The sequence below is a fragment of the Chiloscyllium plagiosum genome, unplaced genomic scaffold, assembly GCF_037043375.1.
Source record: "Chiloscyllium plagiosum isolate Xiang-an unplaced genomic scaffold, Cpla_swu_hap1 HiC_scaffold_13, whole genome shotgun sequence".
Classification (NCBI taxonomy): domain Eukaryota; kingdom Metazoa; phylum Chordata; class Chondrichthyes; order Orectolobiformes; family Hemiscylliidae; genus Chiloscyllium; species Chiloscyllium plagiosum.
This window is the reverse complement of record NW_028270151.1, coordinates 7,472,724-7,489,865: the sequence shown is the minus strand read 5'-3', so window position 1 is coordinate 7,489,865 and position 17,142 is coordinate 7,472,724. Positions and strand designations below refer to the sequence as shown.

Here is a 17,142-nt window from a genome sequence, read left to right as displayed (position 1 = left end):
TCTGGACTTGTCCGACCTGCCTAGCTCCTTTTCCACCTATCCACTCCACCCTCTCCTCCCTGACCTATCACCTTCATCTCCTTCCCCACTGACCTATTGTACTCTATGCCACTCTATCCCCACCCCCACCCTCCTCTAGCTTATCTCTCCACGCTTCAGTCTCTCTGCCTTTATTCCTGATGAAGGGCTTTTGCCCGAAACGTCGATTTTGCCTGTCCTCGGATGCTGCCTGAATTGCTGTGCTCCTCCAGCACCACTGATCCAGTAGCAATCTCTTGCCCTTTCTCAATGAAAAAGGTGTAACAGCTCAAAACAGGGTCATGTGTATGAATATATGTAACTTCTAGGAGACGTTATCTCTGCGATGTGGACTGCATCTTAAAATGATTTCTGGTGTAATTCTTAGAAAACTCTGGACTATTTACTAAATATTCCCAATAGCTGAGTCGTCCGTAGCACTGGAGACTATGCCCAACGTTCACATTTTTGAAAGACATTCCCCTTCTAAGGCTTTGTGAGGTGCACTGCAACCATGGTGGCTCAACATCCTTGGGGTTGCCATTGACCGGAAGCTCAACTGGATCCCCCACAAACACAGGCTACAAAAGCAGGTCAAAGGCGAGGAATACTGCACTGGGTAACTCACCTGCTGACTCACCAAGCCCATCCACCACCTACAAGGCACAAATGAGGAGTGTGATGGAATACTCCTCACTTGCCTGGATGAGTGCAACCTCAACAACACAATGCAGCCTGCTTGATTGGCACCACATCTACAAACATCCACTCCCTCCACCATCAACACTCAGCGGGAGCAGTGTACAATATAAAAGGATGCACTTCAGACATTCGCCAAAGATCCTCAGACAGCATCTTCCAAACCCATGATCACTTCCATCTAGGTCAAGAGCAGCAGATACATAGGAACACCACCACCTGCATGTTCCCTCCCAAGCCACTCATCACCCTGAATTGCAAATATATTGCCACTCCTTTACTGTCACTGGATCAAAATCCTGGAATTCTCTCAATGTGGAGTGCAGCAGTTCAATGCACCACATTTCCAAGGGCAACTAGAGTTGGGCAATAAATACTGGCCAGCTGGCAATGCCAATGTTCTACGAGTGCTCAATACACTAACTGATGATTAGCAGAAGACTATTTATAAAGTTGCCAATAGGTTTGATCTTGTAGCACGTGGAACTGTAGGAATCAGTATGTTTACTGAATATACCTTGTGGCAGTTAGCAGGGGAGAGCGTCTCCTGGCAGATTTCTCAACAGAGAAAAGGTAACTGGTTTAATTATTCTTTTCCAATGGTCAATTTGAGCTCAGGACAAAATGGGTAAAGAATTTCTTTGATGCAGCTGTACAGTCAAATGCAGCAAGTGTATAATCTACATATTGCATGTACACAAGGGGTTCCTTTGTTTGACCAGAGAGAGTCCCTTTCCCCAAGCCTCAGAGAGAGAGGAGACCCTGATACCCCAGGGGGAGAGGAGGACTGGGGACCTGACCACATCACCCCACCCCTCTAAAGAAGGGTAGGAGAAACCCATATTCTCTCCTTCCACATTCCCCCAATGACTGAGGGAGGGAGCAAGCGAGCAAGAGTGAGAGACCAGAACCCCCACCCCAAAACCCCTTGAGACAGAGAGGAGACCCAAACTCTTCCCCACCCTACCTCCACCCTGTGAGTGACAGTGAGAGAGAAAGTGAGCCCTGACCCCAGCTCCCTACTCCTCCATCCCCAGAGAGAGAGAGGACCGGACCGGCATACCAGACTCAGCCTCCAGCACCAACCTCTACCTCCACACCAGGAGCAGAGCCAATCCCACTCCTGCCCAGTTCTGGTCCCCACCTCAAATTCAGTCTCTACCTGACACCGGTCCTACCCCAGGCCCTGCCTCACCCAATCCAGGCTCAGTGTTTCCATCACCTGCCCTTCAGGTTTTACACACTCCATGGATCTTGCTCCCTAACCACACAGCACAGACTAGGGACACCAGCAGGCTACTCAGACTTGCCATTGGTTTGGCCAAAGGGTCCATTCAGCCTAAGTATCCATTGCCCCGGAAGGTGAGCCTGTAAACTTCACTGCTTCAAAATATATTTTTGGAGAGTGGCAGGCAAAGGAGGAGGCCTTTGGTGGCAGCAACACCAGGACAAGGTGGACACGTCTCCACACCAGCCCGAGGTTTCTTTGCAAGCAAGGAGCATGCTCAGGCTGACTCCCCGGGCCTGGATGCACCAGCTAGGCTGAAGTTCCAGGTCCATGGAAAGGCCTGGGCGCCCGAAGAAATGGCGGTCTTGGCAAAGCGTGATGATCTTGTCCATCATGGAGGTCTCTTCCCCGTGTGGAAGTTGTCCTTGTCTTTGGCTTCCAGGTATTCCAGCAGTTTGGCAGGTGGTCTTGTCCAGGAGTGGCATTCTTGGCCTGGCATGGCAGTTTTCTTCGATAGAGGCTTCCGGCCCAGTATTCCAGTGGTCCAGGTCTTATCCCAGCTGCATCTTCAGTGTATCCTATCGTTCCTTAATCGGCTTTCCGCAAGTCCAAGAGCCGTTAATAGAACGTGATGAACTTTATCTTAATTTTATTTTTCAGAAAAGAAATATTATATGTATGACCTCTGTCATTGTAGATGCTGTGGTAAGGTAACTTACACAACTTTTCACTGTATTTTTCATGAAGTACACTTGATAATAAACTTCTATTCTATTCTTTCAACTGTCTGCAGCAGGCTGACTGCAATCAACCAGTCCATGCCTGTGAAACCAAGGTATCACAGTGCACTTCATTGTACTAGAATTATTCCAGTGTAGGAGGCCATTCAGTCCATCACAGCACTGGCTCTATTATCTTGTGCCAATCTCATAAATTTTCCCCATAATCCTCACACCATCACTATCCAAATAAACATTCAATACCCTCGAATGCCTCAACTGAACCTGCTTCCGTCATATTTCCAGACTACCTGCTTTACGAAAAGGTTTTGTTTCATATCACTCTCGGTTTGTTTGCACATCATTTAAAATCCATGCTCTCTCATTCTTGTTTCTTTAACTAGCAGAAATAGCTTCACTCCATTTATTCTGTGCAGCCCACTCATGATTTTCAAAACCTTTCAAATCTCCTCTCAGCCCTCCTCTCTTGAGGAAACACCATCCCAATTGCTTCAATCTAACTTCACAGCTGAAGTTGCTCATACCTTGAAACTTGCTTGTAAATTGTTTCTGCAAACTTTTCAAGAATGTGCTGACAGGTGTACACAATAGCAACGGTACCAGCTCCACGACACTGCCTTGCTCTTGCACTCTACACCTCTATTAATAAAGTCGAGAACATATGCTTGATTTACTGCTGTCCCCACCTGTCCTGCCACCCTGAATGTGTGCACATTTACACCTCACTGCTCCATCACCCCCTTCAGAATTGTACATTTAGAATTTACATTTATTCACATGTACATAAAAGGAACTTGTGCATATAATGCACCTTTTTCACTGAGAAAGGGTAATTTCAGTTTGCCAAGCTCTGCTGCATTCCCCGTCGCAATGCCCTGACCAACCTCATGGTCTGAAGTTAATCAGCTAGCAAAGCGTAACAATTAACAGGTCCTGCTGCACGCTAACCACGATGCAACCAACCAAAACCCTCTTTTCATGCTGTATAAATTGATGTTCCTTATCAAAGCTTGTATTTTTTTTTAATTTAGGTCCTGATGACTGCAAAATGAAAAGCTCTGACATTGTAATATTTTATAAACCAATGTTCTGTGCGAAAGAACTGTTTTTCCAGATTTTACACATCCAACTTGTACAGTGCATGAAACGAGTGCGGACTCCAGAACTAGACCTATGTGCCATTTTTAAAATGTCTGGTTACTTAAAATTACTCAAGTGAATTGGAATTACTTGTGCCATTGTGGATATAGTTGAAGATACTGTCAAGATAACCTAACTACCAGTCTTTTAACACAGCTGCTTCCAAACAATTTTGGGTAGCATATTCCAAGCAGACAAAAACGAGCAAATGGTTCAAACAGTGAAGTTTTCTAATAAAAAAGAGCTAGTTTTCATCCAATTGTTTTTCAAATAACCGGACTGTACTTTACAATTAAAAATGGAAATAATTACACACCCAAATAATGTAGTGCAGATCCTTTATTCATTCATGGGAAGAGGACATCTCTGGCATGTCTAGCATTTATTGCTCATCCCTAATTGCCCAGAGGGAAGTTAAGACTCAACCACATTGCTGTGGGTCCAGAGTCACATGTAGTCCAGATCAGGTAAGGATGCCAGACTTCTTTCCCTAAAGGGCATTAGTGAACCAGATGGCCTTTTCCTAATAATCGACAACGGATTCAGGGTCATCATTAGACTCTTAATTCCAAACGTTAATGAAATTAAATTCCACCACCTGTGGGATTTGAACCTGAGTCCCCTGAACATTACCGGGTCTCTGGATTAACAGTCTTACGATAGTACGGCTAGGCCAATGCTTTCCCCTCTCTGTAGATGTTTCAGCCCCCTCCATTACCGCTACTGAAAGTATGCACAAAGACTGGATTGGGATTAGTGTGACACTCTACTGTAGAATAGTTTGCTCACACTCCTCCGCAGGCTATGTGGCAGAGTTGAGGCACCATGTACCCAAAATCCAATAAGAAATTAATATACTCAGCAGAGAATGGGAACAGAGATAAACCAAAGGAAAATTGTGCAACAGTGTGGCAAATACACAAAGGAAATAAGTGAGCAAAACTGCTACACACAATTAGAGCAACATATTTACAGTGACTAAACATGTAGAAATCTAAATTTATTACTGAAGATTTTTAAATCTGAATGCTTCATGACAGTTTGTTTACAATTGGGGCCATTAGTTCAAGTCAAATTCAGTTAAATGGGCTCTGAAGATTTTTAAAATACATAAAATCATGTCACACAAACTTGATCAAGTTTTTTGAAGAAGTAACAAAGAGGATTGATGAGGGCAGAGGGGTGGATGTGATCTATATGGACGTCAGTAAGGGGTTCGACAAGGTTCCCCATGGGAGAATGGTTAGCAAAGTTAGATCTCATGGAATACAGGCAGAGTAGCCATTTGGATACAGCACTGGCTCAAAGGTAGAAGGCAGAGGGTTGTATTTCAGAGTGGAGGGCTATCACCAGTGGAATGCCACAAGGATTGGTGCTTGCTACATTAAATTTTGTTATTTATTTAAATGATTTGGATGCGAGCATAAGAGGTACAGTTAGTAAGTTTGCAGATGACACCAAAGTTGGAGGTGTAGTGGACAGCGAAGAAGGTTACCTCAGATTACAACAGGATCTTGACCAGATGGGCCAATGGGCTGATAATTGTCAGATGGAGGTTAATTTCGATAAATGTGAGGTGCTGGATTTTTGGAAAGCAAATCTTAGTCGGACTTATACACAATGGTAAGGTCCGAGAGAGTGTTGCGGAACAAAGAGACCTTGGAGTGTGGGTTCATAGCTTCTTGAAAGTGGAGTCACAGGTAGATAGGATAGTGAAGGCGGCGTTTGGTATGCTTTCCTTTATTGGTCAGGGTATTGAGTATCGGAGTTGGGAGGTCATGCTGTGGCTATACACGACATTGGTTAGGCCGTTGTTGGAATATTGCGTGCAAATCTGGTCTTCTTCCTATTGGAAAGATGTTGTGAAATGTGAAAGGGTTCAAAAAAGATTTACAAGGATGTTGCCGGGGTTGCAGGATTTGAACTATTGGGAGAGATTGAATAGGCTAAGGCTGTTTTCCCTGGACCATTGGAGGCTGAGGGGTAACCATATAGAGGTTTATGAAATCATGAGGGGCATTAGTGGGTGGCACGGTGGCTCAGTGGTTAGCACTGCTGCCTCACAACACCAGAGACCCCGGTTCATTTCCCGCTTCAGGCGACTCTCTGTGTGGAGTTTGCACATTCTCCCAGTGTCTGCGTGGGTTTCCTCCGGGTGCTCCGGTTTCCTCCCACAGTCCAAAAAAATGTGCAGGTTAGGTGAATTGACCACGCTAAATTGCCTTTAGTGTTAGGTGAAGGGGTAAATGTAGGGGAATGGGTCTGGGCAGGTTGCGCTTCGGCAGGTTGGTGTGGACTTGTTGGGCCGAAGGGCCTGTTTCCACACTGTAAGTAATCTAATCTAATGGATAGCGTGAATAGAGAAAGTCCTTTCCCTGGTGTGGGGGCATAGGTTTAGGGTGAGATAGGAAATACATAAAAGAGACCCGAGGGACAACCTTTTCACACAGAGGGTGGAATGTGTATGGAATGAGCTGCCAGAGGTGGTGGTGGAAGCTTGTACGATAGCAACATTTAAAAGGCATCTGGATGGGTATATGAATAGGAAAGGTTTGGAGGGATATGGGCTGGATGCTGGCAGGTGGGACGAGATTGGATTGGGATACCTGGTCGGTATAGACGAGCTGGACTAAAGGGTCTGTTTCTGTGGCTGTACATCTCTATTACTCTATATCTTTGAGATCCATTTCCAGAACATTTCTGATTTCTGTGGAAATCAAATTGATAGCTGAGAGTTCATATAATGTACTGCCACCTGACCCAGCAAATCACAGGGGAGCAATTGTCTTTATCTGCTATTTTAGGAAAGAGGTGGGGGTAGGGGAGCAAAGTAGGGAAGGGGATACAATCTCAGTTTCTACATTCAGCACTTCAACAAATAAGAACAATCACAAAGCAGCACACAATAATGGGATGTAGTATATGACATACCTTTTGGACTTCTTATTTGTATCCCTAGGTGTGTTTTTGTGTGTTGACCTGGTGTGGGGACTGTCTTTGGTACGTGATCTTTCTGACCATTCTGAACGCGGTGATGGCGACTTCACACGCCTGGCAATACGAGTCGGACTGACAGATGTACTGTGTTTCCTTTTTCTATCAAAACATTACATGACCAGAATTAGAATCTGAAACCATAAGCTACAGTATCACAGGATCATATCAAACAATAATAACTCTAATTGGAAGGGATAGTGGTCCATGGTAATCTCTGGAAACCAGAAAACCTGGAAGAAACCCTCGCAGACGTGGAGAGAGTGTGCAAACAGACAATTGCCTGAGGGGGAATCAAACTCTCATCCCCAGCGCTGATGCTGCAGTGCTAACCATTGAGTTACCATGCACCCCCCCCCCGCCACAACAGCTGTTAGCACTGAAATTAAATTTTTAAAAATCCGAAAGTTTAAAACTAGTCTCCGTAATGAAGAAGTATTGATGGTTTTAAAAACCTATATTGTTCACTGAGGTCCTTTAGCGAAGAACATCTATCATTCTTACCTGGCTTGGTCAAAATAGCATCACAGACCTCCAGGCTTTTAACTGCCCTCAAAATGGCAAAGCAAGCCACTCACTTTCAGGATAATTAGGGATAGGCGACAAATACTGGCCCTGACAGACATGTCCACATACCATGAAATTATTTTTAAAAGACACAGATAGCAGAAATAAAAAGTTTCACTGTTATTAGGATTGCTATGAGAAATGAGGTTTATCTGAGCAAGTGAGAGTCATGCACATTGTTCAAGATAAATGTGAGAAAGCCCACTGCTTTTGTCTAAGAGGCATGATACTCTTTCAGGAATACTCAAATATCTATTACATATTCTTACTTTCAATGTTTTAGCTTAATTTAATTGCACTGAATGACAATTCTCAAATCAGACCAATCGTCAACAATTAAGTAATTCATCCAACATGTATAGAATTATCTCGTTAAGTATCCAGGTATTCTTTTTAGAGAGATTACTTTCTGAATTTGGTTGATCAGAAGAGGCAGTGATGTGATCTGCATAAATAATTAATAAGTTATACAGCACAGGGAGCTATTCAGCTGTTAGTTCTATTTATAGGCTGTTAGACATATACAGCATCTCAATGAATGGGTGTTTGATAGTTAATACAAGCCAGGATCCCGAAACATGAAGGACCCAAAGGGAAATAACAGAGAAACCCAGAGAATAAGGTGTGAGACTTATAAACATTACATTCAAAAAAACTTGAATATCCTCAAGCAAAGAATTCAAATGTCAGCACGAAATACAGTAATTAGGAAAACAACTGAAACACCACCCTTCATTGCAAAGCTACTGGACAACAGGACTAAGATCAATTGTACAGGTCTTTGGGAGGCCGTATCTAGAAAATTGTCTGCAGTTTTGATCTTTACTTAAGAAAAGATGTACTTGCACTGGAAGGGATGTCACAAAGATTCAGTACATTGGCCCTTTGGGTGAGTGGGTCATCTGATGTTCAAGGACTGTGTAAATTGGGTTCTCACTGAAACTTACAGGAATCTGAAGGAGCTCAGCAAGACCGATGCTGAATGATTATTTCCACTGGTTAGAATCTAAAACATAGGCCAATCATTTGGGAGTGAGAAAAGTGAAATTTACTCGTGCAGAGGGTTGAGAGTCTACAGAGGATTCTGGATGCACTATGTTAAATATGTTTAAGGCTGGAATGGACATATTTTCACATTCTCATGGAACCAAGGGATGCAAGAAGTGGGTGGGAAAGTGGAGTCAAAACACACAATTAGCCCCAATTGTAATGAATGACAGAGCAAACATCGGCAGGTAGTATATAGACTCCTTCTATTTCTCATAATTCTCTCTATTATGAATTCTCTCTATTAGTTCAATTTTGGCTAATTATTACTGATAATTATTACTGATGCCATATATTAAACAGTATCAATTCTGTGATTATCCCAATTGCATCCTGTGGGTCACCAAGAGTATTGCTGCCTTTAGAAATGGGAATCAGAGGATTTTAGCATTTCTTGCATGTTGCTTGCCCTGCAGAGATCTTCCGTTTGTTAGAATACAAATACAGTAGATCACTTTGAAAAATTATTAATTCTCCTCTACTGAAAAAAATTTTCCTGCCTCAAAAAAACATTGAGACACAAAAAACAAATGGCCAACTATTAATTTCAATTGCACAAATATTTTGACAAATACCTCAGAAGCACTGATTACTGCTTGAAGTCAAAATCATTAAGTACATTCTATATATATTTGAATTGCAAAGCTTATGTAACTAAAACTTGTTAGTCTTATTTATGGTTTGAATATTATTTTTTATTTATTCTTTTGTGGGATGTGGGTGTCATTTTCTGGGCCCGAGTCACCCTTGAGACCCATGGTGGTGAGCTGCCTCTTGAACTGCTGCAATTCACCTGCTGTGGGTTGACCTACAATGCCAATGGGAAGGGAATTCCAGGATTTTGACCTAGCGACAGTGAAGGAATGGTGATATACTCACAAGTGGCTTGGAAGGGAACTTGAAGATGTTCCCATGTATCTGCTGCTCTTACCCTTCTAGATGGAAGTGGTTGTGGGTTTGGAAGGTGCTGTCTGAGGATCTTTGGTGAATTTCTGCAGCGCATCTTGTAGATAGTACACACTGCTGCTACCGAATATAGGTGGTGTAAGGAGTGGATGCTTATGGATGCAGTGCCAATTACGCAGGCTTCATTGTCCTGGATAGTGTCAAGCTTCTTAAGTGTTGTTAGGGCACTTGCACAACTTAATTACACAACTTGCAAAGCTAGTCAGGTTTAACACAGAAGTGAGTGATTCTTACATTGAACAGAGATAGCCATGAATATCTCAACCCATCCACATCAAAGCCATCCTCTATGATTAAACTTCATATTTCTTGAACATCCCTTAGCTATAGGGAACAGAAAGGTTCACAGCAGTGCCCACCCACTAATATCTCAGTAACTACAGGTTGAGGATGAAACATGCACTTGCCAACATTGTCCACATTCCAAGGGAAAAGGAAAAACAAAATTAAAATGGCATGTGACTAGATAACTTAAGCTTTAAACTGCAACTGGGAATGAAAACAATACCTTTCTTTGCTTGAAGGGGAGGAGGAGCTTTCTTTTTCTTTACATTCTTTTATACGGTACTCTGATTTAATCACTTCTTTCTCTTTGTCCTTTTTGTCACGTTCTCTTTCCAGTTCTTTCTCCTTCTCCTAAATGCAAGTTAAAATATAACTGAAGTTCAAGTCTCAATCGTGAAACAAAGCAAATGGTTTAAAACATAACTGCACCTCAAAGAAATCACTCCTTTCGACAAATTTTGGAACAGTAAAGGATTTCTTATTAAGATATTAAAACATTAAATGTTTCATTTTGGACCTATAACAAATACCAACTTCCCCAATTGTTCAGCAATATTTATGCAGCAAGTCACTCAGGTATAGAAAAAAAAAATTCCCCATTCTCTGCTGCGTTATCAGTTGCCAGCTCAAATCTTAAGATGCTTTCCCACATTTAGTGATAAATGAAGCAGATGCTTACATCTGTTTCTGTAACTAGCTTTTCCTGGAACAGGTTGCTGCGCTGTCATCCCAGCAATGTCTTGAGAGATGCCATTCTATATCAAGAGGACCTGGATAGGATAAATAGGCAAAGTCTTTTCCCTGAGGTCCAGCAGTCCAGAACTAGAGGGCATAGGTTTAGGGTGAGAGGGGAAAGATATAAAAGAGACCTAAGGGGCAACATTTTCACGCAGAGGGCGGTACGTGTATGGAATGAGCTGCCAGAGGATGTGGTGGAGGCTGGTACAATTGCAACATTTAAGAGGCATTTGGATGGGTATATGAATAGGAAGGGTTTGGAGGGATATGGGCCGGGTGCTGGCAGGTGGGACTAGATTGGGTTGGGATATCTGGTCGGCATGGACGGGTTCGACCGAAGGGTCGGTTTCCATGCTGTACATCTCTATGACCTGACCAAAGGATTCTCCAGTTCTTAATGTGTGCCTTACATTATACTGTAAATATGTCTTCCAAGGCTGTAAATTGCTGGCTTGGCACTTAAACGGGAAGTTGCTGGCCCAGAGAACAGGACATGAGGCACTGAACCCCAAAGGATGAGGACAATAACAAAGACGTTAAAGTTTGTGTTACGCCAAGTAGGGAAATAAAATGTCAGTCAGGGCATTCTTCTCCTGATTGCTCTACACAGAGATCTCAGCATTGTAGGAATGGGCTCTACTAAAACATAGAACAACAGAACAGCACAGGTAGTGGTCATTCAGTCCATCAAGCCCGTGCCAGATTTTTCAAAGAACAAATCAATTAGTCCCATTTCTCCCTCTTAGCCATGAAATTTTTTGTTTTCCTCTTTACAATAATTATACAATTCTCTAATGGAGATCCTCACGCTACCTCTGACTCTGGTCAATCACTTTGTATGATCAACCATTTAACCACTGGAAAATCTCATTCTACCTAAACCTTTTATCATAAACAAAATCTGCCAAACGTTCTCTGATCCAAAGGAAAATCAGGGCAGAACTTAGACACTGAATGGTAAGGTCCTGGGGAATACTGCCAAGCCAAGAGACCTTGGAGGGGGGCCAGATTTATAGTTCCTTGAAAATGAAGGTACAGGTAGACAGGGTAGTGAAGGCAGCATTTGGCACGCTTGCCTTTATTGGTCAGTGCATTGAGCACAGCAGTTGGGAGGTCACGTTGCGGCTGTACAGGACATCGGTTAGGCCACCTTTGGAATACTGTGTTCAATTCTGGTCTCCTTACTATAGGAAAGATGTCAAACTTGAAAGGGTTCATGAAAAATTTACAAGGATGTTGCCAGAGTAGAAGGGTTTGAGTTTATAGGGAGAGTTGAGTACACTGGGACTATTTTCCCTGAAGTGCCGGAGGGTAAGGGGTGACCGTATAGAGATTTAGAAAATCACGAGGGGCATGGATAAGATGAATAGACAAGGTCTTTTCTCCAGGGTAGGGGAGTCCAAAGGTAGAGTGCACAGGTTTAATTTGATCTTGACAAATCAGTATTAGCTCACCTTTACTAGCCCTGTGTTTGCCAAATGGTTCATTACTTTCCACATTATTGATTCCAATTGCGACTACAGTCAATTTTGAACTAACTGACTTGCAATGCACAAGTTCATTTTATACCCACTTTTTGAGAAGGAGTTTAGTTCAATCGCCAACGGCCACTGGATGAGATATTAAGTCATAAGTGATATGGATAGGGAGGCTTGGGGAATACAATCATGCAAATTGCTTCCACCAATGTTGCTTTGCAGCTGGCCGGTTACAGGTGCAAGAGTTCTCTCACTCACTCTCTCTCTCTCTCATCCAGCCACTTTGGACTTGGCTGAAAAGAACCATTTCATAGACAGTGGAGGGACAAGAGTGTGAATGGCCAAGGTAATTTTCCCAGGGGAGGGAGTCCAAAACTAGAGGGCATAGGTTTAAGGTGAGAGGAGAAAGATTTAAAAAAGACATAAGGGGCAATTTTTTCACACAGGTGGAGTGTGTCTGGATTGAACTGCCAGAGGAAGTCAGAGGCTGGTACAATCACAACATTTAAAAGGCATCTGGATGAGTATACGAATAGGAAGGGTACAGGGGGAATATGGGCCAAATACTGGGAGTAGATTTATTGAGAATATCTGGTCAGCATGGATGAGTCGGGGCAAAAGATGTAACCACTCTGTATACCTCTATGATTTTAAGTGTATGGGAGAAAAGCAGCAACATGTTAAATCATGCTTTGCAGTATTATGCCTACCAAATGAATTTCTACTGAATGCAAAACATGATTAAATCTCAATGGAATCAAATCTGCTGATAGTAATTGTTATTTTATGGGTTACAGGACAGAAATAGATTACATTTTCATAAGTGCCAATTGTGCAATACAAATACTTTGCAGATATGAAAAGGTAACAGATCAATCTGCAAATGAAATGATCCTTACAGATGCTATAATATCAGCAAACTGGCAACCTCACGATTTACAATTATAATTACACTCATTAGTTTAGTAACAGTCTTACCAGAGAGACAAATCAAACTCAATCAAATGAAGCAATAAGAAACAAAATCTATTTAACTCAAGTTAATGAGAATATGCTGTTCTCACCCTCTGAAGTAGTTTGTCTCTATAATGTTCCACTTGTTCTTGCATGGTCTGACCTGCCTTTTTTAACCTCTTCCCAGATTCCAACTCATCTTGGAACTTCATTACTTTAAGCTGAAAAGAGAAGTATTTTTACATACAAACATATTTACACAAACAACCCAGAAGGATTTTGCTGAAAACACTGCAACAAAGAATATCTGTACCTCTATTTCTCGAAGCTTTGCTCGCTTTTCTTCAGTCATTTCTGAATACTTGAGAACTGGTTTAGATTCCAGTGATTCTTCTTTAACCGGGTTAGAAAAATAAAGCAGTTCCTCTGACCGTATCTGATCATCAATATCATCATCATCTTCTTCATCATCACTTCCCTTTAATGTACTGTCTCTGTTAATTACAAACATGTCAGTCTTATAGTAGAATAAATCTTGATTCACCGAAAAACAAAGAACGTACTTTACTATTATCAAGGAAGAAATAGCAAGGCATTTGGATAGAAATTGTCCCGCTGGGCAGACACAGCATGGGTTCATGAAGGACAGGTCATGCTTAACTAATCTTTTGGAATTCTATGAAGACATTATGAAAACAGTGGACAACGGGGACCCAGTAGATGTGTATCTAGATTCCCAAAGGACATTTTTTTTTTAAAGAATTATAATTAGAATCCCTACAGTTTGGACACAGGCCCTTTGGCTGAACAGGTCCACACCGAACCTCCGGAGAGTAACCCACCCAGACCCATTCCCCTACCTTATATTTACCCCTGACTAATGCACCTGACCTACATATCCCTGAACACTATGGGCAATTTTGCACGGCCAATTCATCTAACCTGCACATGATCTAAAATTTGAAGTTCTAAATTGGAGAAAGGCCAATTTTGACAATATTAGACAAGATCTTTCAAAAGCAGATGTTCACAGGTAAAGGGATGACTAGAAAATGGGAAGCCTTCAGAAATGAGGTAACGAGAGTCCAGAAAAAGTATATTCCTGTCAGGGTGAAAGGAAAGGCTGGTAGGTATAGGGAATGCTGGATGATTAAAGAAATTGAGGGTCTGGTTAAGAAAACGAAGGAAACACATGTCAGGTATAGGCAGAATAGATCGAGTGAATCCTTAGAAGAGTATAAAGGCAGTTGGAGTATACTTTCAGGAGGGCAAAAAGGGGACATGAGATAGCTTTGGTAAATAGAGTTAAGGAGAATCCAAAGGGTTTTTAAAAATACAAGGACAAAAGGATAACTAGGGAGAGAATAGGGCCCCCCCAAAGATCCACAAGGCGGCCTATGTGTGGACCCGCAAGGGATGGGGCAGATACTAAATGAGTAGTTTGCATCAGTATTTACTGTGGAAAAGGACATGGAAGATATAGAATGGAGGGAAGTAGATGGTGACATCTTGAAAAGTGTCCATATTACGGAGGAGGAAGTGCTGGATGTTTTGCAATGCATGAAAGTGGATAAATCCCCAGGACTTGATCAGGTGTACCCCAGAACTTGGTGGGAAGCTAGGGAAGTGATTGCTGAGCCTCTTACTGAGATATTTGTATCATCGATAGGCATAGGTGAGGTGCCAGAAGACTGGAGGTTGGCTAACGTGGTGCCACTGTTGAAGAAAGGTGGCAAGGACAAGCCAGGGAACTATAGATCAGTGAGCCTGACCTCAGTGGTGGGCAAGTTGTTGGAGGGAATCCTGAGGGACAGGATGAATATGTATTTGGAAAGGCAAGGACTAATTAGGGATAGCCAACGTGGCTTTATGCGTGGGAAATCATGTCTCATGAACTTGATTGAGTTTTTGAAAAAGTAACAAAGTGATGGCAGAGTGGGAGATGTGATCTATATGGATTTCAGTAAGGCGTTGACAAGGTTTCACATGGGAGACTGGTTAGCAAGGTTAGGTCTCATGGAATAAAGGGAGAACTAGCCATTTGGATATAGAACTGGCTCAAAAATAGAAGACAGACGGTGGTGTGGAGGGTTGTTTTACAGACTGGAGGCCTGTGACCAGTGGAGTTCCACAAGGATAGGTGCTGGGTCCTCTACTTTTTGTCATTTACATAAATAATTTGGATGCAAGCATAAGAGGTACAATTAATAAGTTTGCAGATGACACCAAAGTTGGAGGTGCAGTGGACAGTGAAGAAGGTTACCTCAGATTACAATGGAATCTTGATCAGATGGGCAATGGGCTGAGAAGCGGCAGATGGAGTTTAATTTAGATTAATGTGAGGTCCTGCATTTTGGGAAAGCAAATCTTACCAGGACTTATGCACTTAATGGTAAGGTCCTAAGGAGTGTTGCTGAACAAAGAGATCTCGGAGTGCAGGTTCATAGCTCCTTGAAAGTGGAGTCGCAGGTAAATAAGATAGTGAAGGCGGCGTTTGGTATGCTTTCCTTTATTGGTCAGAGTACTGAGTACAGAAATTGGGAGGTCATGTTGCGGCTGTGCAGGACATTGGTTAGGCCACTGTTGGAATATTGCATGTAATTCTGGTCTCCTTCCTATTGGAAAGATGTTGTGAAACTTGAAAGGGTTCAGAAAAAATTTACAAGGATGTTGCCAGAGTTGTTGGATTTGAGCTACAGGGAGAGGTTGACTAGGCTAGGGTTGTTTTCCCTGCAGCATCTGAGGCTGAGGGGTGCCATTATAAAGGTTTATAAAATCATGAGGGGCATGGATAGGATAAATAGACAATGTCTTTTCCCTGGAATGGGGGAGTCCAGAACTAGACAGCATAGGTTTAGGATGAGGGGGGAAAGATATAAAAGAGACCCAAGGGGCAACGTTTTCACGCAGAGGGTGGTACGTGTATGGAATGAGCTGCTAGAGAAAGTGGTGGAGGCTAATACAATTGCAACATTTAAGAGGCATCTGGATGGGTATACGAATAGCAAGGGGTTGGAGGGATATGGGCTGATTGCTGGCAGGTGGGACAAGATTGGGTTAGGATATCTGGTCAGCATGGACTAGTTGGACTGAAGAGTTTGTTTCCATGCTGTACACCTCTACGACTCTATGTTTTGAATTTTGGGAGGAAACGGGAGCACCAGGAGAAAACCCACGCAGACACGGGCAGAATGTGCAAACTCCACACACAGTCGCCCGAGGCTGGATTCGAACTCGGGTCCCTGGCGCTGCGAGGCAGCAGTGCTAACCACTGAGCCACAGAAATTGGGATGTCCTGCACAGCCGCAACATGACCTCCCAATTTCTGTACTGAGCATTACAGTATCATCCCATTTATGGGTTTCTCCTTTGGTTTGATGCCACAGCCTAAATAAAACCAACATTTGCAGCATAAATGCAATAGACAATACATACAAAATACCTAGTTTGTTTTACTAATGACATTTTTTTCATGAATCATTCATGAGTTAATCACTTCCTAATTCTAATGTTTGCTCATTATTGTAAGTTAGAATATCAACGTACACTGGCTGTTCATCCTCTTCTGATTCAGTCGGTTGGTCAAAGAGCTCCCATTTTGAAGTTGTAACAGCTGCAAGAAGTATGTTTATTACTCATTCCAGTAACAATCAATTAACTTATTTCATTAACTTCGAATAATTTAACATGTAGTAAAACTACCTGCCAAAAGCATTCAACTATTAGCAAAAAAATCTTATTTACTTAGACTTAAAGACTTTAAAGGATTGGACAAAAATTAGGATCTACTCCCAAGTTTAAGTCATTTATCCCAAGATCAATCGAGGAACAAGTTCAACATTACAATTTGGACGAGAGGTTTCATAACATGGTTTGTACTGCATAAAATTTTCATCAAGCTGTAGAAAAACACTGAGTCATCACCTCGGGGTTCCTTTGCAACTTACCTTGTGATTCTAACGCTGCTTCATCTACTGCTTCCCATTTTGATGGAGCAACTTTAAATACTGACTGAAACTTCTTGGGGTCTTCAGGTCCATCAACTAACAGAGAGACAGAGAAACACTTGGTTTTATCACCCAAGTCTCAATATTAGATGAGAGATTGTCTGAATCACTTCTTCCTCGAAAACTAAAGTTGCTTCAGAGTTAACTTGACTTCACTAGTGGAATTAAAACTGACATAAATCAGGATGATCAGAATTTGCGTTAGTTAATGGGCAATTTAGGTGTTTATCAATCATTTGTCTAAATTAAGGAAAAATAGCCTAAGCAACATTTGTGAAGAA

General features: G+C 42.2%; 1 protein-coding gene across 1 annotated transcript in view; it reads right to left on the bottom strand.

The window, feature by feature from the left end:
* LOC122556212 (U2 snRNP-associated SURP motif-containing protein) overlaps positions 1–17,142 on the bottom strand; it is a 32,123-nt gene that overhangs the window by 7,457 nt on the left and 7,524 nt on the right. Inside the window, exons 2-7 of the mRNA XM_087993924.1 lie at positions 16,802–16,897; positions 16,401–16,467; positions 13,168–13,348; positions 12,965–13,075; positions 9,908–10,035; positions 6,757–6,921 (exon numbers count right to left, since the gene is read on the bottom strand). Of these exons, the coding sequence (XP_087850050.1) occupies positions 6,757–6,921; positions 9,908–10,035; positions 12,965–13,075; positions 13,168–13,348; positions 16,401–16,467; positions 16,802–16,897 (748 nt within the window). The remainder of the gene's footprint in view (positions 1–6,756; positions 6,922–9,907; positions 10,036–12,964; positions 13,076–13,167; positions 13,349–16,400; positions 16,468–16,801; positions 16,898–17,142) is intronic.